Source organism: Leptodactylus fuscus, chromosome 7 (assembly GCF_031893055.1).
Source record: "Leptodactylus fuscus isolate aLepFus1 chromosome 7, aLepFus1.hap2, whole genome shotgun sequence".
NCBI classification, from domain to species: domain Eukaryota; kingdom Metazoa; phylum Chordata; class Amphibia; order Anura; family Leptodactylidae; genus Leptodactylus; species Leptodactylus fuscus.
In genome coordinates this window covers 134,593,977-134,618,320 of record NC_134271.1, presented here as the reverse complement: position 1 = coordinate 134,618,320, position 24,344 = coordinate 134,593,977, and the positions used below count along the sequence as shown (strand labels likewise).

Sequence of the window (24,344 nt, the reverse complement as noted above, 5' to 3'; positions counted from 1 at the left end):
GAAACACCAAATGTTTAAAAAATATGAAAAATATATATTTTTTGAAAATACATTAAAAAAAATCTCTTCAAAAGACAATTTAGAAAGGAAAGGACAAAGAAGGGAGCCAATGCTGCCACATTACATGAAACATGGAAATTAGTAATGTATAAAAGAGGCAACAAACAATGTTCATCACATAAGGCAATGTGTCAGTATGAGTAGATGATGTAAACACAGAGTAGTTGTATTAACAAGACCACAGTCATATTATAGTAAAGGGTTAAAGTCAAAAACTGCATCGTTATACTAAAAGACATGAGGAAAGAGGGGTGCACAACATAAGCCCAAGAGAATCAAAGAAATCTCCTTACCATGAACAAACACGCCCCACGTGGCAAGAAGGACAAGGGGGATACGTGCTTTGTAGTCGAAGTGAATAGAGTGTAAGATTCTGTGAGCGTTGTCCCTGTCCTGCCTTTTCATAACAAATCCTGACTGTTTGTGATGGACGATTCACTTTAGCCTGTGGGCCAAGAGCTTGGACCAAAATTTTAGGTCCAAATTCAGTAAAGAAATGGGCCTATATCTTCCACAGTTCAGGGGATCTTTACCTTTCTTCAGTATGATGGCAATTTGAGCTTCCAGTGTTTGTCACGGCCAACAACCTCCACTCAGTAAAGAGTTGAAGGTTGCCGTTAAGGGTGGTAGTAATGTTTGCTGGAAACGCTTGAAGTATGCCAGGGACCGACCATCTGGGCCAGGACTTTTTCCTGGCAGAATGCTCAGAATTATATCCCTGACTTCACTAGGAGTGATAGGGTCTAGTAAGGAAACTGCAGAGGCCTCATCCACAGTCAGGAGATCGAGGGAGCTCAGGAACGTCTTAATCACATTTTCTCTCTCCGAGAGACCGATACTGAGGGGGATAGATTATAGAGAGGAATAGAACTCACGGAAGGCCTCCGCTATCTCCAGCGGTCATAAAAAAATGTCCATTGTGACTATTTAATTCTTCAGGGGACCATGACTCCGGAAGACATTTCATACGAATATTTTTCCTCCTACTCCTATTCTCCTGATCTTCTAGTAATGAGAAGGCCCTATTGAGGTGTTCAGACAGTGAGGTGACCATCTGCCAAAGTTTCGGAATAGGAGGTGAGGCTGCCATAGGCAGTTTCCAAAGAGTCTATTCTCATTGTAAAGTGTTGCATATCTGCTCGTATGGAGGCTAGCTGTTAAAGAACAGGCTGCATTGCCGTGGTGAGAGATTTACAAAAGAAGGCCTTGGTGAGCGGGCCGGACAACTGCTTCTCAGAATTGTAGTCTACGGATTCTTCCATTGTGAGGTCCCCAGATTGGTCGGCACTGGCCTGGATATCAGACAATTTCAGGGATTGTTCTGGCAATTTCTTTTTCAAGTATTTTTGCATGTCTCCCTGAGATCTTTGAGGTTTAGGGGTAGCAGGTACGTCTGAGGTCTTGGCACCACCAATCCTCACCTTTTTTTTCTTTTTTTTTTAAATGTAGATTGTGAGCCCCACATAGAGCTCACAATGTACATTTTTCCCTATCAGTATGTCTTTGGAATATGGGATGGAAATCCACGCAAACACGGGGAGAACATACAAACTCCTTGCAGATGGTTTTATGCCCTTGGTGGGATTTGAACACCAGGACTCCAGCGCTGTAAGGCTGCAGTGCTAACCACTGAGCCACCGTGTGGCCCAATCCTCACCATCTTTACCAAGTTGGAGAAGCTATAGTCGGTTGTGTGTATGCACCAGTGGAGAGGGTGAGTGGTGCATTTTTTCTGGCAGGGCATCTAGTAACAGGATCAAAGTAAGGAATTCTAGAAGCTCTGTGACGGGGCACCCAGCAGATGGTGGTGGGGAACCAGGGAGGGGTGAGGAGTTCTCCTGGTGTTTGCGTAAGATCTCAATACTCCCTCTCTGGAACCGTGGTCAGTGGATCAGAGGTGAAACAAAGGTGACGCTAGGGGAGGTGAGGAGCCTCCCTGATGTATGCATGGTCAATTGCAGAGATACCAAATGTATATGGTTTTATTTACATTTTAACCCTTTAACAAAAATCTAAAACTTTGCAAAGATTTTTTTTTCTAAAGTCATCATATTCTAGCGATACATAACTTTTTTCAATATTTTTGTGTACGGGGATGCATAGCAGGGCCTGGTGTACTTTTAATTTATGCGTTTTTGGGGAATGTCTATTGCTTTAATCACTTAGTTATTCACATAGTGTGTAGGGCTTATGATATTACGTGTATTTGCCTTAATGAGAAATTTTAAGCAACTTTTTGAAAGCTTTCTTCATGTCTTTGTTCCTTAATGTATATATAATTGGGTTTAATGTTGGGGTTATGACAGTGAACATAATGGCAGCTGCTCTCTCCTGATCTAAAGAACCCTTTGTATTAGGGCGCAGGTAGGTGAATAGACATGTCCCATATTGCAGAGTAATCACAGTAAAATGGCCGCTGCAGGTGGACAATGCGCGTTTTCGTCCTTCTGAGGTCTTTATTTTTAGAAGAAATTTTCCAATAAAAATGTAGGAAATTATATTTAAGGTTAAAGTTATTATAGTTATTGTTCCGGTGATTCCAATAAGAAGGTTAAAATTAAGAGTTACATCTGTACAGGCCAAATCTAGCACTGGTTTAACATCACAGTAGAAATGTTTCACCACATTTGGTCCACAAAATGGAAGCCTTGAAGTCATTATACTGTGTACTGAGGCATGGCAAAATCCAATAACCAAACAACACAAAGTTAAACCATAACAGACCTTGTAATTCATGATGGTTGAGTATCTCAATGGATGTGCAATGGCCACAAATCTGTCATAAGACATGACTGAAAACAGTACAGCCTCTGTGCTACCGAAGAAATGGAAACAATGTACTTGTAGCATACAGCCATAGAATGAGATCACCTTCTCCTGAGATATAAGATCTGTGAGCATCTTGGGGACAACCACCGATGAGTAACAGATGTCCAGAAAAGCCAAGTTCCACAAGAAGTAGTACATGGGTGTATGGAGAGTGGTGTTAAAAATAGGGATAAGCATAATAGACATATTGGCCAACAAGTCTATTATGTATAACAACAAAAAGATTACAAAAAGAATTACCTGAAGATTATCTTGAATTCCCAATCCATCAAAGACAAAATAAGTTACCGAGGTATAGTTGTCTTCATCCATTGTGTATTGTGTATCTGGAACCAACATAGTGAAGTAAAATCATATTGCACATTATAAAGACCCAGGACATAGCATTCAATAATATTCATGAACGATTTAAAGGGTATCCCGGTAACAGTCACCATCATAGAAGATAAATGGTAGATCGATGGGGTCCACTGCCACTGTTTATCTCTATGGGACTACCAAAGAGAAGCTCAAACACATTACTTGTCTATATCTACCACTTCATACAATTGTATTTGTCAACTTGTGATTTCTGAGCCATTCAATCTGGGGGAATCCTTGTTTTCATGATTGATAGGACCCCAGTGGGTAATCCCCACCAATTTTGCAGTTTTGCCGTATCCGGTGGATAAGGTATAGTGTAACCGAATTGTTATATTTTGATCCATTGAGAGGGTCTACTCTACCTCATCTGCCTTCAGGTTTTTTTTAGCCTATATAATGGTAGGAATCACTTTTTATCTGTATTGAAAGGAACCAGTGGAACAGAGCAGCTAATCATGTCTGCATACCCGTACTCGATACATTAGGTGCCGCACTCCAAAGAATCACAAGAATAGGGAGTCATATCATATTTGTGATGGAAATATCTGGATGGTGGTAATAATGGTTTTACATAATATTAAAGTAGATCAATATTCATTTGGAAGGCAAAGCCAAATTTTGATTTTTGTTTTTTATACAAAGTGGCCATTCTAATGAAAATAGTTTTCAATTGTTATATTTTTGCGACGTGGCTTGATTTTTGATAAATTTGTTATTCTATATCATCATTCTATTAAACCCTATTATATATATTTACACATACCTTAACTTTATTCTTATGTCTTTAGTTATTAACAAAAATAACATCGGTATCCTCTTTATTCTTACGTCGTCTTGTTACTAAGTAAAAATTACACCAATATCCTCTTCGCTCAGTTTTCTGTCTTGAGAGTCTAGTTTTTCTGTACAAGCAATCCGAAAGGGAAAGCGCAGCAAACCTTTGTGTCATATATATAATATATAGTGTTCAGTGGATGTTTTTCTATGTAGTAATTACCATTAAGTGCTCTCGGTGGGTTTGGTCTACAAAGGATTCCGGCAATTGAACCCACAGTGGAAAACGTGTTATTAAACTATTGATAATAAACATTAAAGGCCAAACACAAACATCTATTTTATCATAATTAGAGATGAGCGAACAGTAAAATGTTCTAGGTTCGATATTCGTTTCGAGTAGCCCCTTAATATTCGACTACTCGAATCAAATATCGAACCCTATTATAGTCTATGGGGGGAAAATGCTCGTTTCAGGGGTAGGCAACAAATCGATCAAATTATACTTACCAAGTCCACGAGTGAGGGTCGGGCTGGATCCTCCGAGAAGTCTTCTCCATGCAGTGTCCCTGCAGCATCTTCCGGCTCTGAATTCACTCTGCCTGGTATCGGGCCTGGGCAGAGCCGACTGCGCATGCCCGCACTACAAGCGGACATGCCCGATGTCTGGCAGAGTGAATGAAGAGCCGTAAGACGCCGCGGGGAAGCTGCACGGAGAAGACTTCTATAGGTAGGAGAAGAACCAGCGTTGATTGGCCGACTGTATAGCATTCGGCCAATCAATGCTGGTTCTGCATTGAACTTTTCCATTCGAATAGCGAGTGGTACTCGATCGAGTACGAGTATTTCGAATACCGTAGTATTCGATCGAATACTACTCGCTCATCTCTAATCATAATCATTCGAGTCTGCTAATCAGGTACCATAAAGTTTATCTACAATACTTATAGTATTTCTTTTAGTTTCAATAAATGCTGTAAATACATCTCCAGTAGAAGTATACAGATACTCACCCATTTGTCCAAAATTAGAAGACATCAAATAAAGCTTCTGGCACAGTGGGGTAGAGGACCCTGCCTGCATGGGAATACAATCTGTGAGGGTAGAGCGATAGAGAAAGAAGGTGAGGGGGAGACTGTTCAGGTGGTGGTAGTAGTGTTGTTGGAGGTTGTAGGCCTTCCTGAATAGGTGAGTCTTCAGGGCCCTCTTGAAGCCTGTGATTGTGGTGGGTAGTCATTGTGTTATGGTAGCAAGTTCCACAGTATGGGGAATGCACTGGAGAAATCTGGGAGTCTGTTGTGTGAAGAGCGAACAAGAGCAGAGCAGAGTAGGTCTTTGGAGGATCGGAGGTTAAGTGTGGGCACAGTGGCATAACTAGGAATGGCGTGGCCCCGTGGCGAACTTTTGACATGACCCCCTCCGCCCTGACCAACTTCTCCCCCGCATTCCTGCATGCACTATTATGCCCCTAGTTGCCCCTGCACACAGTATAATAATTGGAGACCCAGGGGAGGGTACAAATCTAAAAAAAAACACTGTTACTTACCTATATCTGGCTCCGGTGCGGTCCCTGCTGATGTCGGCCATCTTTAATGAAGTATGGGGTGTCACTAGAGGTGAGCGAGTAGTATTCCATCAACTACCTCCCCGCCATAGGTATTCGTGTAAGTGGCTGAACACCAAGGGGTTAAATGCATTGAATATTCGATGCGCTTAACCCTTTGGTGTTTGGCCGCTTACACAAATACCTATGGCAGGGAGGTAGTCGATTGAATACTACTCGCTCATCTCTAGATGTCACTTGACCCGGGCCTGCATCACAACGCATAAGGACGCAGGCCCCAGCCATGTGACATCAGGGATGTCACGCAAGTAGGCCTGAAGTCTGCCAGGAGAGGTAAGTAAATAGGGCCTATTACTGGCTGGAGTTACTCCAGCTGGTAACGGTCTTAAAAAAACAAACAAAAAAAAAACAAACAAAAAAAAGCAGCGGTAGCGACTGTTGCTGGGCCCTCATGTCCCAGGTCCCCCAATAGTTACACCAGTGTGGGCAGGTAGCGGGAGATTAGGTCAGAGATATATGGAGGAGACAACTTGTGGATGGCTTTGTATGTCAGCATTAGTATTTTGAACTCTATTCATTTGGCAATGGGTAGTCAGTGAAAAGATTGGCAGAGGAGAGTGGCTGATGAAGAATGGAGAATAGGTGTATTAAGTGAGCAGTACTGTTTAAAGTGGATTGGAGGGGGCAAAAGTATTTGCTGGGAGGCCATGGAGAAGGCTTTTACAGTAGGTGTTACAGTAATCTAAGTGGGAGATTACCAGGGCATGGACTAGCTTCTTTGTAGTTTGAGTTGAAGAAGGAGCAGATTCAATAGATGTTGAGTTGAAGGTGTTGAGGGCTCGGATGTGCAACTTGAAGGATAGGTCAGAGTCCAAGGTTATGCCAAGGAAACTGACCCATGGGACTGGGATAATGGTGGTTCCATTAACTTTGATACGTGGGTCAGGTAAATGGGCCATGTGAGGTGTGGTGAAGATTATAAACTCAATTTTCTCCATATTCAGTTTTAGAAAACGGGAGGATAGAAAGGAGGCTATGGCTGCTAGACACTGGACAACAGAGAGGCAATGCCTGGTCCAGAGAGATATATTTGAGTGTCGTCAGCATAGCAATGGTATTGAAAACCATGAGATTCAATCAGTTGGCCAAGGGATAGGAGCAAGTAAGATAGGTGTAAGATTCAGGGGATTCCATACATTGATCCAGCTATGTGGGGTGGTCCAGGGTTAGGAGACATGTCACCAGAAGTAAATAGAAGCAGGGAGAGGGAAAGCAGGTATAAGTAAGGGTATGGGGAGGTTGTGTGTTTTTTTTTGGGCAGAAAGCTTGCCTGTTTGGAAGTAGCTGTGCAGAGAAGGACAGATGGTGTAGAATAGAGGGAAAGAAAGATTTTACTGACAAGTAGAGATGAGCGAACACTAAAATGTTCGAGGTTCGAAATTCGATTCGAACAGCCGCTCACTGTTCGAGTGTTCGAATGGGTTTCGAACCCCATTATAGTCTATGGGGAACATATACTCGTTAAGGGGGAAACCCAAATTCGTGTCTGGAGGGTCACCAAGTCCACTATGACACCCCAGGAAATGATACCAACACCCTGGAATGACACTGGGACAGCAGGGGAAGCATGTCTGGGGGCATAAAAGTCACTTTATTTCATGGAAATCCCTGTCAGTTTGCGATTTTCGCAAGCTAACTTTTCCCCATAGAAATGCATTGGCCAGTGCTGATTGGCCAGAGTACGGAACTCGACCAATCAGCGCTGGCTCTGCTGGAGGAGGCGGAGTCTAAGATCGCTCCACACCAGTCTCCATTCAGGTCCGACCTTAGACTCCGCCTCCTCCGGCAGAGCCAGCGCTGATTGGCCGAAGGCTGGCCAATGCATTCCTATGCGAATGCAGAGACTTAGCAGTGCTGAGTCAGTTTTGCTCAACTACACATCTGATGCACACTCGGCACTGCTACATCAGATGTAGCAATCTGATGTAGCAGAGCCGAGGGTGCACTAGAACCCCTGTGCAAACTCAGTTCACGCTAATAGAATGCATTGGCCAGCGCTGATTGGCCAATGCATTCTATTAGCCCGATGAAGTAGAGCTGAATGTGTGTGCTAAGCACACACATTCAGCTCTACTTCATCGGGCTAATAGAATGCATTGGCCAGCGCTGATTGGCCAGAGTACGGAACTCGACCAATCAGCGCTGGCTCTGCTGGAGGAGGCGGAGTCTAAGATCGCTCCACACCAGTCTCCATTCAGGTCCGACCTTAGACTCCGCCTCCTCCAGCAGAGCCAGCGCTGATTGGCCGAATTCCGTACTCTGGCCAATCAGCACTGGCTAATGCATTGTATTGGCGTGATGAAGCAGTGCTGAATGTGTGTGCTTAGCACACACATTCAGCTCTACTTCATCGGCCTAATAGAATGCATTGGCCAATCAGCGCTGGCCAATGCATTCTATTAGCTTGATGAAGCAGAGTGTGCACAAGGGTTCAAGCGCACCCTCGGCTCTGATGTAGCAGAGCCGAGGCTGCACAAGGGTTCAAGCGCACCCTCGGCTCTGATGTAGCAGATATAAGCTTGAACCCTTGTGCACACTCTGCTTCATCAAGCTAATAGAATGCATTGGCCAGCGCTGATTGGCCAATGCATTCTATTAGCCCGATGAAGTAGAGCTGAATGTGTGTGCTAAACACACACATTCAGCACTGCTTCATCACGCCAATACAATGCATTAGCCAGTGCTGATTGGCCAGAGTACGGAATTCGGCCAATCAGCGCTGGCTCTGCTGGAGGAGGCGGAGTCTAAGGTCGGACCTGAATGGAGACTGGTGTGGAGCGATCTTAGACTCCGCCTCCTCCAGCAGAGCCAGCGCTGATTGGTCGAGTTCCGTACTCTGGCCAATCAGCACTGGCCAATGCATTTCTATGGGAAAAAGTTTCTCACAAAAATCACAATTACACACCCGATAGAGCCCCAAAAAGTTATTTTTAATAACATTCCCCCCTAAATAAAGGTTATCCCTAGCTATCCCTGCCTGTACAGCTATCCCTGTCATAGTCACAAAGTTCACATTCTCATATGACCCGGATTTGAAATCCACTATTCGTCTAAAATGGAGGTCACCTGATTTCGGCAGCCAATGACTTTTTCCAATTTTTTTCAATGCCCCCGGTGTCGTAGTTCCTGTCCCACCTCCCCTGCGCTGTTATTGGTGCAAAAAAGGCGCCAGGGAAGGTGGGAGGGGAATCGAATTTTGGCGCACTTTACCACGCGGTGTTCGATTCGATTCGAACATGGCGAACACCCTGATATCCGATCGAACATGTGTTCGATAGAACACTGTTCGCTCATCTCTACTGACAAGCAGTGCCGTCTCAAGGATTGTGTGGGCCCTTGGGTAACAGATATCCAATGGGCTCCTTTTGGAGTAATTCATGCACAATACAGGAGAAAAAAAAAAAATCGGCTTTTTTTTCTGACAGAGACCTACTGGAGTGTAGTGTAATATATTCCATTCCATACAAGTAGATATAACTAGAGATGAGCGAACAGTGTTCTATCGAACTCATGTTCGATCGGATATTAGGCTGTTCGGCATGTTCGAATCGAATCGAACACCGCGTGGTAAAGTGCGCCATTACTCGATTCCCCTCCCACCTTCCCTGGCGCCTTTTTTGCTCCAATAACAGCGCAGGGTAGGTGGGACAGGAACTACGACACCGGTGACGTTGAAAAAAGTAGGCAAAACCCATTGGCTGCCGAAAACATGTGACCTCTAATTTAAAAGAACAGCGCCGCCCAGGTTCGCGTCATTCTGAGCTTGCAATTCACCGGGGACGGAGGTTTCCGTCCAGCTAGCTAGGGCTTAGATTCTGGGTAGGCAGGGACAGGCTAGGATAGGAAGGAGAAGACAACCAACAGCTCTTGTAAGAGCTAAATTCCAGGGAGAAGCTTGTCAGTGTAACGTGGCACTGACGGGCTCAATCGCCGCAACCCAGCTTTCCCAGGATCCTGAATGGAATACACTGTCAGTGTATTCCCGTATACCCGATATATACCCCCGATACCCGTTCCAACGGTGTGCCCCCCCACCTTCACCCCAGAAATACCCTGCAAGTCCCCTAGCAATAGAATTGGGGCTATATACACCCACTATTTTTGCTACTGCCATGTAGTGCCATTGTCTCACTGGGAATTCAAAGAATATATTGGGCTTACATATAACTTCAATTCCAGGGAGAAGCTTGTCAGTGTAACGTGGCACTGACGGGCTCAATCACCGCAACCCAGCTTTCCCAGGATCCTGAATGGAACACACTGACAGTGTATTCCCGTATACCCCATATATACACCCCAAATCCCCGTTCCAACGGTGTGCCCCCCCACCTTCACCTCAGAAATACCCTGCAAGTCCCCTAGCAATAGAATTGGGGCTATATACACCCACTATTTTTGCTACTGCCATATAGTGCCATTGTCTCACTGGGAATTCAAAGAATATATTGGGGTTACGTGCACCCACAATTTTTGCTACTGGTATATAGTTCCATTGTCTGACTGGGAATTCAAAGAATATATTGGGGTTACAAATACCCTCATTTCTTGCTACTGGTATATAGTGCCATTGTCTGACTGGGAATTCAAAGAATATATTGGGGTTACAAATACCCTCATTTCTTGCTACTGCCATATAGTGCCAGTTTCTGACTGGTAATTCAAAGAATATATTGGGGTTACGTGCACCCACAATTTTTGCTACTGGTATATAGTGCCATTGTCTGACTGGGAATTCAAAGAATATATTGGGGTTACAAATACCCTCATTTCTTGCTACTGCCATATAGTGCCAGTTTCTGACTGGTAATTCAAAGAATATATTGGGGTTACGTGCACCCACAATTTTTGCTACTGGTATATAGTGCCATTGTCTGACTGGGAATTCAAAGAATATATTGGGGTTACGTGCACCCACAATTTTTGCTACTGGTATATAGTGCCAATTTCTAACTGGGAATTCAAAATGCGCAAGGCTCCCGGAAAGGGACGTGGACGAGGCCGTGGGCGAGGTCGGGGGAATGGTTCTGGGGAGCAAGGTAGCAGTGAAGCCACAGGGCGTCCCGTGCCTACTCCTGTGGGGCAGCAAGCATTGCGCCACTCCACAGTGCCAGGGTTGCTTGCCACATTAACTAAACTGCAGGGTACAAACCTTAGTAGGCCCGAGAACCAGGAACAGGTCTTGCAATGGCTGTCAGAGAATGCTTACAGCACATTGTCCAGCAGCCAGTCAGACTCTGCCTCCTCTCCTCCTATTACCCAACAGTCTTGTCCTCCTTCCTCCCAAAATTCCCAAGCTTCACAGAACAATAACCCCAACTGTCCCTGCTTCCCAGAGCTGTTCTCCGCTCCTTTCATTGTCCCTCAACCTGCCTCTCCACGTCACGATTCCACGAACCTAACAGAGGAGCATCTGTGTCCAGATGCTCAAACACTAGAGTCTCCTCCATCTCCGTTCGATTTGGTGGTGGATGACCAGCAACCCACCCTCATCGACGATGATGTGACGCAGTTGCCGTCAGGGCATCCAGTTGACCGGCGCATTGTGCGGGAGGAGGAAATGAGACAGGAGTTGGAAGAGGAAGTGGTGGATGATGAGGACACTGACCCGACCTGGACAGGGGGGATGTCAAGCGGGGAAAGTAGTGTGGATGTTGAGGCAGGTGCAGCACCAAAAAGGGTAGCTAGAGGCAGAGGTCAGCAGCTTAGGCGAAGCCAGGCCACACCCGGAATGTCCCAAGATGTTCCAGTTCGTACCCAGCCCCGAAAAACTCCCACCTCGAGGGCACATTTCTCGAAGGTGTGGAGTTTTTTCAAGGAATGCGCCGAGGACAGATATAGTGTTGTCTGCACAATTTGCCTCTCGAAATTGATTAGGGGCTCTGAGAAGAGCAACCTGTCCACCACTTCAATGCGCCGTCATTTGGAATCCAAGCACTGGAATCAGTGGCAGGCAGCAACGGCAGGACAAAGGCCGCCTGCCGTTCACGCCACTGCCACTGCCTCTGCCACTGCCTCTGCCACTGCCACTGCTGACTGTGCTGGCGATGCACTCCAGAGGACGAGCCAGGACACCACTTCATCTGCCTCCGCCACTTTGTTGACTTCTCCCTCATCCTCCCCTGTTCCTGTCTTATCTCCTTCTCCTGCACCATCAAAGGCACCATCAGGTGCTTCTTTACAACAACCCACCATCTCTCAGACATTGGAGCGGCGGCAGAAATACACTGCTAACCACCCACACGCGCAAGCCTTGAACGCCAACATCGCTAAACTGCTGGCCCAGGAGATGTTGGCATTCCGGCTTGTTGAAACTCCCGCCTTCCTGGACCTGATGGCAACTGCGGCACCTCGCTATGCCGTCCCTAGCCGTCACTACTTGTCCCGGTGTGCCGTCCCCGCCTTGCACCAGCACGTGTCACTCAACATCAGGCGGGCCCTTAGTTCCGCGCTTTGCACAAAGGTCCACTTGACCACCGACGCGTGGACAAGTGCATGCGGACAGGGACGCTACATTTCACTGACGGCACACTGGGTGAATGTAGTTGAGGCTGGGACTGCTTCCCAAACTGGCCTGGTGTACCTCGTCTCCCCGCCTAACATTCCTGGCAGGGACACGAGAAGAACACCCCCCTCCTCCTCCTCCTCTACCGCCTCCTCCTCCGCCACCGCCTCCTCCTCCGCTGTTAGATTGACCCCAGCTACGAGTTGGAAACGTTGCAACACTGGCGTTGGTAGACGTCAGCAGGCTGTGCTGAAGCTGATCAGCTTGGGGGACAGACAGCACACTGCCTCCGAGGTGAGGGATGCCCTCCTCGATGAGACGGCAATATGGTTTGAGCCGCTGCACCTGGGCCCAGGCATGGTCGTTTGTGATAACGGCCAGAACCTGGTAGCAGCTCTGGAGCTTGCCGGACTCCAACATGTTCCATGCCTGGCCCACGTCTTCAACCTAGTGGTGCAACGTTTCCTAAAGAGTTACCCCAATGTTCCAGAGCTACTGGTGAAAGTGCGGCGCATGTGCGCCCACTTTCGCAAGTCGACAGTAGCCGCTGCTAGCTTAAAATCTCTCCAGCAACGCCTGCATGTGCCACAACACTGGCTTTTGTGCGACGTCCCCACACGCTGGAACTCAACGTTTCAGATGTTGAATAGAGTGGTTGAGCAGCAGAGACCTTTGATGGAATACCAGCTACAAAACCCTAGGGTGCCACAAAGTCAGCTGCCTCAGTTTCACATCCATGAGTGGCCATGGATGAGAGACCTTTGTGACATCCTACGGGTCTTTGAGGAGTCCACAAGGAGGGTGAGCTCTGAGGATGTGACGGTGAGCCTTACAATCCCGCTCTTGTGTGTTCTGAGAGAATCCCTGATTGACATCAGGGATAACTCAGATCACAAAGAGGAGTTAGGGATAGCATCTGATCCGTCACAGCTGGAGAGTAGGTCCACACATCTGTCCGCTTCACTGCGTTTAATGGAGGAGGAGGAGGAGGAGGAGGAGGAGGAGGAGGAAGAAGAGTTGTCCGATGATGTGATGGTGATACAGGAGGCTTCCGGGCAACTTCGAATCGTCCCATTGTTGCAGCGCGGATGGGTAGACATGGAGGATGAGGAGGAAATGGAGATTGAACTTTCCGGTGGGGCCAGAGGAGTCATGCCAACTAACACTGTGGCAGACATGGCTGAGTTCATGTTGGGGTGCTTTACAACCGACAAGCGTATTGTCAAAATCATGGAGGACAACCAGTACTGGATCTTTGCTATCCTTGACCCCCGGTATAAAAACAACATCTCGTCTTTTATTCCGGTAGAGGGGAGGGCCAATCGCATCAATGCTTGCCACAGGCAATTGGTGCAGAATATGATGGAGATGTTTCCAGCATGTGACGTTGGCGGCAGGGAGGGCAGTTCCTCCAGTAGGCAACCAAGTTCTCACCGGTCCACACAAACGAGGGGCACACTGTCTAAGGTCTGGGACACCTTGATGGCACCCCCTCGCCAAAGTGCCGCCACGGAGGGTCCTAGTGTCACCAGGCGTGAGAAGTATAGGCGCATGTTGCGGGAATACCTTTCCGATCACAGCCCTGTCCTCTCCGACCCCTCTGCGCCCTACACGTATTGGGTGTCGAAGTTGGACCTGTGGCTTGAACTTGCCCTATATGCCTTGGAGGTGCTGTCCTGTCCTGCCGCCAGCGTCCTATCTGAGAGGGTGTTCAGTGCAGCCGGTGGCATCATCACTGACAAGCGCACCCGTCTGTCAGCTGAGAGTGCCGACCGGCTCACTTTGATAAAAATGAACCACCACTGGATAGAGCCTTCATTTTTGTGCCCACCTGTGTAAAGCACCCCAACATGAAACTCCATGTCTGTACTCAACCTCTCCAATTCCTCTGCATCCTCATACTCATCCACCATAAGCGTTGCACAATTCTGCTAATACTAGGCTCCCTCCACCCTGATTTCCCCCAACTCTGCTGGTTAGAGGCTCCCTCCACCCTGATTTCCACCAACTCTGCTGGTTAGAGGCTCCCTCCACCCTGCTTTCCCACAACTCTGCTAGTTAGAGGCTCCCTCCACCCTGATTTCCACCAACTCTGCTGGTTAGAGGCTCCCTCCACCATGAATTGGTCCAAACTGGGCTGTTTAGAGGCTCCCTCCACCATGAATTGGTCCAAACTGGGGTTTTTAGAGGCTCCCTCCACCATGAATTGGTCCAAACTGGGCTGTTTAGAGGCTCCCTCCACCATGAATTTGCCCAAACTGGGCTGTTTAGAGGCTCCCTCCACCATGAATTGGTCCAAACTGGGGTTTTTAGAGGCTCCCTCCACCATGAATTGGTCCAAACTGGGGTTTTTAGAGGCTCCCTCCACCATGAATTTGCCCAAACTGGGCTGTTTAGAGGCTCCCTCCATCATGAATTGGTCCAAACTGGGGTTTTTAGAGGCTCCCTCCACCATGAATTGGTCCAAACTGGGGTTTTTAGAGGCTCCCTCCACCATGAATTGGTCCAAACTGGGGTTTTTAGAGGCTCCCTCCACCATGAATTTGCCCAAACTCTGCTGGTTAGAGGCTCAATCCACCCTGATTTTCAAAACAAATGTTGGTGCCAACCTCAACTTACTACAAGGGCCAAATTCACTGCTGGTGACAAGCTCTCCTCACTGCAAGTGCCAAATACACATGTTTCAAGGTGTTTTCCTACTGTCAGAGAGGTGGTATTGAGTGTGTAAAGTGTGTAGTTGTTAGGCTGTGATGTTGGGGTAATAGAGGGTCTTTGGTGTGTTAGATGCCCCCAGACATGCTTCCCCTGCTGTCCCAGTGTCATTCCAGAGGTGTTGGCATCATTTCCTGGGGTGTCATAGTGGACTTGGTGACCCTCCAGACACGGATTTGGGTTTCCCCCTTAACGAGTATCTGTTCCCCATAGACTATAATGGGGTTCGAAACCCGTTCGAACACACGAACATTGAGCGGCTGTTCGAATCGAATTTCGAACCTCGAACATTTTAGTGTTCGCTCATCTCTAATCATTACATTAGGAGAATAACACACAAGGAAATTCCTGACCCCCCCCCCCTCCAAACAGCCACCTGTAAAGCCCCCCAGCTATTAATGTCCATTACTGTACCTGCAGGTGTCATGGTCGGCCTCCCGTCCGCAAAGCTTTGGGAAATTGTCACAAAAACGAATAGCACATTTATCACATCCATCACTCTCTCCATCTGTAAAACCCTCAGCTTCCTCCAGGACATTCCCCAAGTTATATAGATTGTACAGTACACTGTGATGTCACCGGCTTCATGATGTCATCAGGATTTTGAGGAATTCCGGACTGTGATAATGTCATCTGGGCAAGTGCTGAATGGCCGGCAGTGTATACAGTGATCACATGACTCTATACAATAGGCAGAGGATATATACATCTATATTCTAATAAAACCGCACTGTTTACTGAGAAGTTACTCCGGATTTCCATAGAAGCCTACTTCATAGAAACTATTGTAATAAAGCCGAAGTCAAGTGAAGGTTGTCCAGCTCTGTAGGGCTCTGTACACATAGTCGCATTATATATATATATATATATATATATATATATATATATATATATATATATATATATATATATATATATATATATACAGTCCTATGAAAAAGTTTGGGCACCCCTATTAATCTTAATCATTTTTAGTTCTAAATATTTTGGTGTTTATAACAGCCATTTCAGTTTGATATATCTAATAACTGATGGACACAGTAATATTTCAGGATTGAAATGAGGTTTATTGTACTAACAGAAAATGTGCAATATGCATTAAACCAAAATTTGACCGGTGCAAAAGTATGGGCACCTCAACAGAAAAGTGACATTAATATTTAGTAGATCCTCCTTTTGCAAAGATAACAGCCTCTAGTCGCTTCCTGTAGCTTTTAATCAGTTCCTGGATCCTGGATAAAGGTATTTTGGACAAACAATTCAAGTTCAGTTAAGTTAGATGGTCGCCGAGCATGGACAGCCCGCTTCAAATCATCCCACAGATGTTCAATGATATTCAGGTCTGGGGACTGGGATGGCCATTCCAGAACATTGTAATTGTTCCTCTGCATGAATGCCTGAGGATTTGGAGCAGTGTTTTGGATCATTGTCTTGCTGAAATATCCATCCCCGGCGTAACTTCAACTTCGTCACTGATTCTTGAACATTATTCTCAAGAATCTGCTGATACTGAGTGGAATCCATGCGACTCTCAACTTTAACAAGATTCCCGATGCCGGCATTGGCCACACAGCCCCAAATCATGATGGAACCTCCACCAAATTTTACAGTGGGTAGCATGTGTTTTTCTTGGAATGCTGTTTCTTTTTGGACGCCATGCATAACGCCTTTTTTTTATAACCAAACAACTCAATTTTTGTTTCCAAAATGAAGCTGCCTTGTCCAAATGTGCTTTTTCATACCTCAGGCAACTCTATTTGTGGCGTACGTGCAGAAACGGCTTCTTTCTCATCACTCTCCCATACAGCTTCTATTTGTGCAAAGTGCGCTGTATAGTTGACCGATGCACAGTGACACCATCTGCAGCAAGATGATGCTGCAGCTCTTTGGAGGTGGTCTGTGGATTGTCCTTGATTGTTCTCACCATTCTTCTTCTCTGCCTTTCTGATATTTTTCTTGGCCTGCCACTTCTGGGCTTAACAAGAACTGTCCCTGTGGTCTTCCATTTCCTTACTATGTTCCTCACAGTGGAAACTGACAGGTTAAATCTCTGAGACAACTTGTCTCAGAGGTGTCATTCCAGGGTGTTGGCATCATTTCCTGGGGTGTCATAGTGGACTTGGTGACCCTCCAGACACGGATTTGGGTTTCCCCCTTAACGAGTATCTGTTCCCCATAGACTATAATGGGGTTCGAAACCCGTTCGAACACACGAACATTGAGCGGCTGTTCGAATCGAATTTCGAACCTCGAACATTTTAGTGTTTGCTCATCTCTAGATATAACCTGTTCAGACATTGGAAATCAAAGGAAATTGAGATAGACATCTGCTTTGGATTCTTCTTTATCTTATGCCCCCGGCTCATGGTGCAGAACATCAGCATGCTTGCAGCTTTCCGCTACAGATTAGGCCCAAAAATTTGAGTCTGACCCAGTGGTCACATGGGGTTCAATGATTTCATTATATTAGCGCACCCCATGTAACTGATGGGACCCAATTTCAGGCCCTAGCAGTGTGGCCTGGGGAGCAGGGCGTCAGTCACCGGCCTGAAGAACTCAGGACTGGATGCTGAGCACAAGTCAGGTGAGTATTTTTTATTTTTTTTATTTTTAATCACCTACCCTGGGCTGGCAGGGCCAGGCCCCTCTCCATTAGCAGTATGTATAACTGACAGAGAACCAGGCATTCCTCGACCACTATTATGGTGGTCCAGGGTCCTGGTCACTTCCAGCTGGCCATGGTCCCCTTAATCTGCACCTGAGTCCAGGTGGAAGGAACATATCTGTGAATTGAAGATGGAAGGCAGAGTCAAATGAGTTTAAAGGAAGCTGGATGACATTGTCTATTATATTCTAGTCTACACAATTTAATAGTTGCAGTTTTAGATAAAAGATAATATATAAAAGGTAGCTTATTTGACAAAGCATTTAAAGAGAACCTGTCAGGACAATTTGGGGCACTAAACCCCCCACAGGTCCTTATTCTTATGTACTTTGGGTTTAGTCCTGTGGTAATGTCATCTATGCCTACATTAAAAATAAAAAAAAACACTTTTCATTTACACCCAACCAATGTGCTCACTTTGCTGATACAGATCTTCAATGAATACTGAGGTTTACACCTCACCTTTAGTGCACATCAGTGAAGTCAGGGTCAGTGGTATCAGGATCATGGGGGGTGCAACTGCAATTGGGCCTGAGGGGTACAGGGCCCACAACCAACTGGATATGACCAGGAACCTGGGCCACCATTATAGCAGTTGGAGAAAGCCTGGTTAAAATAATAAAAAAAAAATACTTATAGTCACCACTCCTGGGCTCAGCATCCTCTCTGTGGCTCTTCTGGCCTGTGACTGAGGTCACACACCCAAGATGTCACGAAAGGAGTCTGTGATTGAGCCCCAGAGGTTACATGGAGCATATCACCGTAATGATGTCATCGTGCTCCACGTGACCAATGAGGTCTAAACACAGGCCTCAGCAGTGATGTCTGGGCACATGACCTTAGTTGCCAGGCATAAGAGGACCAAGGTAGATGTTGAAGACAGCAGGACGGAGCAAGGATGCCCAGGTGAAGTGAGGTAAGGTGAGCATGTGTTTATTTTTAATCACTTCCCCTGGGTCTCTGATTATTATACTCTGGGGTCTAAGGCAGCCCCAAAGTATAATAGCAGTGGCTCTTAAGGGGCTATAATACTGTGTGTCTACTGTAAAGCATATAATACTAGGTGGGGGCATATAATATTGTGTGGTGCATATTATACTGTGTGGGGACCACTGTGGAGCATATAATACTGTGTGGCTACTGTAAAGCATATAATACTAGGTGGGGGGCCACTGTGGAGCATATAATACTGTGTGGCGCATATTATACTGTGTGGGGCCCACTGTGGAGCATCTTATACTGTCCCAATATTCTTTATATGTCGGCTTACTCACTATTCTTGCTAACTGCAGTTGTGGGTAGTATAGCTGTATCCCTTTCAAGAATATGAGGTATCGCTGCAGCATCCATAATGTCAAAGGACGTGGAAGGGCACTCCAGATAAAAGTTTGCACCGGGGCTCACAAGACTTTAGTTGCGCCACTGGCCAGGATGTATAACCCTTACTTCACAGAAGACCCGCACCACTGCCAGGAGGACATCACTGGTGGTGTTACAGGTCTAGTTGGGACACAAAACTCAATCTATTAGAATCCAGCCATGCTGCATGGATTTTGTATGTTCTTCCCATGTTTGTGTGGGTTTTAAAGACATACTGATGGGGAATGTAGATTATGAGCCCTACATGGGACAGTCAGAAATGACAATATCTGTAATGTGCTGCAGATCATATTGAGGCTATGTAAGTAAAATAAAAAAAAATCAAAAGGAATTCAACCGCTACATTTTTTCATGAATTAGAAGAGCTTTGCTTCTTATGTGTGACCAAGACTGCAAGCCATTTATAAAGAGACTGGAGTCAGGCTGAGAAAAATAGAGGAGTCTGAGTTGGTGCTTTGGCCTTCCAATTCCACCGCTAAGGATTGTCGTCTTGCCTATGCCCTCACCTGCATTCCCCGTAAAATTGTGCTGCGACTTGTACTCCCTCCAGTATTGTGGAATGTGCCCTGTGACTTGTGTCCTCTGTCTCCACCCCCCCACCCCCACCCCCCTTTCTTCTGGACTCAATGATGTGCAGGAAGAACCTCATACTAATCTGGATTCTGTGCGGTTGGGATGTGACAGGTGGGGTTTCAGAATAGTGTGGCATCTGGTGGTCTGATATCTGGTGAGAGGGTCCATTATAGTGACAGTGATTCCTCTTTGGCAATGTCCTGAAGCACTGAGGTTGCATAGAAGATTTATTTATTTTGCTTACTTGTATAGCGTTGCCATATTCTGCAGCGCTTTACAGATGTTGGCAGTCACTGTCCCATATAAAGATCACAGACTAAGTTCCCTTTTAGTAAGTCTTTGGAGTGATGGAGGAAACCAGAGTACCCGCAAGAAATCCATGCAAACACAGGGAGAATATACAAACTCCTTGCAGAAGGAGAGGAAGGAGCACATTTCCTGTAGGATGTAATGGATGAACCCTGCTATTTCTTTCCATGAATACACTGATGCCACCAGTTTTGTAAGGCAGACCGGTACAAGGGAGCTGGAATAAAACTGCCTTCCACTGCCACTCCAAATATCACCTTGATTCTAGATGCTTCTTTGTGACTGCATGGTGGAGCAGCACCTACTGTATGTGTCACAACCTTCCTATTAGGCCCAGATTCCTCCTGCACTGTCCATCTGTAATGCTCTCCTAGTGGCTGGCAGCCACAATACTGTGTGTTTCTGACACACACACATACACACACATACACACACCTAACAGTCTCTCAGCCATGTGGTCCAATTTAACTCAGCTCTAATAAGAGTAAGGAATTCAGATTCTCATGAAATCAATTTAATACAATATTGCAGCATGCTATCAAAGCCTTGACATATATCACTAGATGGTAGCACATACAGACAACATATTTAGCAGATCACCCTATAGAAACATGTCTCATGATGACACACACACATCTGGACACTAGGGTTGAGCCGATCTTGAAATTTCAGGATCGTTTTTAAAATCCGATTTCTGTTCATTTTCCATTTGATCCCGATCAGTCACGTCTCCCCTCCCAGTACCCGCCCACACTCTCCTAAGCACCGCCTTCTCTATAATACTAGTCTAGGGAGGTGGGGGCGGGGTGCAGGGCGCTCTGAAGCCACATGAAGGACAGAGGACCGGACCAGCAGAGGGCAGCGGCAAGCACTTCTGAGCAGGTAAGTTGAGCGAAGTTCACGTGTAGATAGATATTACTGTACATTGTTGTCTAGTAGATAGACAAGTCAATGTACAGTAGTATCTATCTACTCGTGAACTTGCCTCGTCATCCTCACAGCAGCACAGCACGCAGTGATTTACCGCAGCCTGCCACTCTTCTGCTTCATCCCTGTTTTACTGTATAGTCATCTGAGTATATGGTAAAACAGGGACAAAGCAGAAGAGTGGCAGGCTGTGGTAAATCCATAGGAATGAATGGATGCAACCGGCACGCAGTGGGTTAAGTGGCCGGCCGCTTCCATTCATTCCTATGGGTGCTAAGCTTTTCCCACAATGATTGGCCAGTAGCTAAGCATTGTGGGAAATGGGCCCCAATCTTAATCCCACCTGAAAAGATCGGGATCAGAATTCCGATTGCGATTGTGAAATTTTCTCAATCGCCGATCGGAATCCGATATTTTCTGATCACTCAACCCTACTGGACACTCTAAGCCAGGAGGAAAGGTAAAGAAAGACACATTAGTATACAGTACGTATCACCGTGCATACAAAATATGACCTTAACACTGGTGAAATTTCTAAATGATTAGGCATTAGTAACAAAAAAAAAAAAAAAAAGATATCATTTTTAGTAAAGAAAAAACATTCTTTATATAGCACCACTTTAAAATTTTATGTAAGGTTGACAATTCAACATAAAAAATTAATAATAATAATCTCACAGTATTACAGGTCCGCTTGGGGACCTGAAAGGCAGAAATTTAATTCACTTAAAAAGCGGTTACCCATGGACCCCATAAACTATAAAGGGGTCCACTGGGTTTCCGGCCAAAAAACGTGGAGAGAAAAGATTTGTGTACCCAAACACCGAACGGAGTTTGAATACTGGTGTAAATCCAGCCTTCGTAAAATCATTAGATAGTAAACTCAAGAAGTTCACTTCTAGAAATATTCAGGTTTAGGCAGAGAGAGGGCGCAAATTATACAAACAGAAGACGAGCAGGTTTTGTAGTAGTGTAAGGGTGATATAATGGGCAAAGTATATAATGGGGTGTCATCAGAAGGATGATATTGAATGCCAAATCAGTTTGTCCAAAATGTAAATATGTAGTGAGAAAAGACGCGAAGGCTTAAGACTAAAGAAACCCAACAAGGAGGAATGAAACTTCAGAACCCCAAAGTCTTTTAATTTTGAAAATTGTTTTTATTTTATTTAATCAAATACTATTTATTTCCACTGTCATTACTGTGAATACTTAACTATTAGAGATGAGCGTGTAGGCATTCGATCGAATACTACGGTATTCGAAATACTCGTACTCGATCGAGTACCACTCGCTATTTGAATGGAAAAGTTCGATGCAGAACCAGCATTGATCGGCCGAATGCTATACAGTCAGCCAATCAACGCTGGTTCTTCTCCTACCTTTTAGAAGTCTTCTCCATGCAGCTTCCCCGCGGCGTCTTCCGGCTCTGAATTCACTCTGCCAGGCATCAGACCTGGGCAGAGCCGACTGCGCATGTCCGCTTGTAGTGCAGGCATGCGCAGTCTGCTCTGCCCAGGCCCGATGCCTGGCAGAGTGAATTCAGAGCCGGAAGACGCCGCGGGGACGCTGCACGGAGAAGACTTCTCGGAGGATCCAGCCCGACCCTCACTCGTGGACTTGGTAAGTGTAATTTGATCGAATGTTGCCTACCCCTGAAACGAGCATTTTCCCCCCATAGACTATAATAGGGTTCGATATTCGATTCCAATAGTCGAATATTGAGGGGCTACTCGAAACAAAAATGGAATCTCGAACATTTTACTGTTCGCTCATCTCTATTAACTATAAGTATAGGCAAATGAAAAAAATATGTAGCGAATGTATGTGAAATTAATTCTTAGGGCTAGTTCACACGGGGACATGGACGCTGATTTTGACAGCGGATTTCGCGGCCAAATCAGCGTCCATACAATGTATCCCTATGTGAACTACTCGCTTTTTTTTTTCTGCTAGCTCGCTAGCAGAAAAAGAAGCGACATGACCTATCTTTCGGGCGGAAGCCGCTCGCGATGAGCCGCGGCTTCCGCCCAGCCGCAGCGCCCTCCATGTCGGCTCATTCATTTGAGCCGACAGCGGAGGTGAAAGCCGCGACCGCGATGGTCGCGGCGGGAGCAGTTCACATAGTGTGGACATTGTATGGACGCTGATTTGGCCGCAAAATCTGCTGTCAAAATCAGCGTCCATGTCCCCGTGTGAACTAGCCCTTACTCTACAGATCTGGGTTATGCAATATTTGTAAATAATAGATGTTGCAAATGTTAACATTACATTCATAGCACCCCGCACCATGTTATCTTGACACTGAAGACAACAAAAGCCATTAAAATGGATTGAAACCATTGAGTTAAAATTCTGTCCCCTCTGTAGTGTATAGATTTTTTGTATTTGCCTTAATGAGAAATTTTCAGCAACTTCTGGAAAGCTTTCTTCATGTCTTTGTTCCTTAACGTATAGATCATTGGGTTTAACGTTGGGGTTATAATGGTGAACATAATGGCAGCCGCTCTCTCCTGATCTAAAGAACCCTTTGTATTAGGGCGCAGGTAAGTGAATAAACCTGTTCCATATAGGAGAGTAATCACAGTAAAATGGCCGCTGCAGGTGGACAATGCGCGTTTTCGTCCTTCTGAGGTCTTTATTTTTAAAAGAAATTTTCCAATTAAACTGTAGGAGATTATGTTTAAAGTTAAGGTTATTATAGTTATTGTTCCGGTGATTCCAAAAAGAAGGTTCATGTTGAGTTACATCTGTACTCGCCAAATCTAGCACTGGTTTAACATCACAGAAGAAATGTTTCACCACATTTGGCCCATGAAATGGAAGCCTTGAAATCATTATACTGTGGACCGAGGCATGGCAAAATCCAATAACCCAAGTACATAAGGTTAAACTATAACAGACCTTGTAAGTCATGATGGTTGAGTATCTTAAAGGTTGTGCAATGGCCACATATCTGTCATAAGACATGACGGAAAACATTATGGCTTCTGTACTACCAAAGAAATGGAAACAATGTACTTGTAGCATACAGCCATAGAATGAGATCATCTTCTCCTGTGATCTAAGATCTGTGAGCATCTTGGGGATAACCACCGATGAGAAACCCATATCAAGGAAAGCTAAGTTATACAAGAAGAAATACATGGGTGTATGGAGAGCGGAATGAAAAATAGGGATAATTATAATAGACAGATTTGCCGACAAGTCTACTATGTATAACAACAAAAAAATTACAAAGGAAATTACCCGAAGATCATCTTGAACTCCTAGACCATCAAAGATAAAATATGTTACTGAGGTATAGTTGTCTTCATTCATTGTGAGCCTTGTATCTGGAAACCAACATTGTTAAACAGAATCAAATCATTAATGGACAATAGAAGGGGTATTCCACTAATATCCCAAATGATACAAAACTCCTAGATTGGTGGGGTGTTGTGCCGGTGTATTCATCTCTACCGGACTACCTAAGAGAAGCCTGAGCCTCACTCCTGGGTCTCTCCATAGAATGGAATTTATCAATGTTTGACTACTGCTGCAGTTAATCTTGTGTGCTGGGATTCCTTGTTCTCATTAATGTTGGGGCCCCAATAGTTAGACCCTATTGATCTAGCAGTTATCTC

At 45.5% G+C, this 24,344-nt stretch overlaps 1 protein-coding gene and 1 pseudogene across 1 annotated transcript; both read right to left on the bottom strand.

The window, feature by feature from the left end:
- Positions 1-2,271: 2,271 nt before the first annotated feature.
- LOC142212969 (olfactory receptor 12D1-like) lies at positions 2,272-3,201 on the bottom strand. The gene has a single exon (XM_075281104.1). It carries the CDS (start codon positions 3,199-3,201, stop codon positions 2,272-2,274), a length of 930 nt encoding a protein of 309 aa, XP_075137205.1.
- A 19,910-nt stretch (positions 3,202-23,111) lies between these two features.
- LOC142214545 (olfactory receptor 5G9-like) lies at positions 23,112-24,039 on the bottom strand (annotated as a pseudogene).
- Positions 24,040-24,344: the final 305 nt, after the last annotated feature.

Excerpts from the sequence above, each read along its gene's own strand:
- LOC142212969 (XM_075281104.1), bottom strand. The coding sequence starts at position 3,201 with ATGGATGAAGACAACTATACCTCGGTAACTTATTTTGTCTTTGATGGA.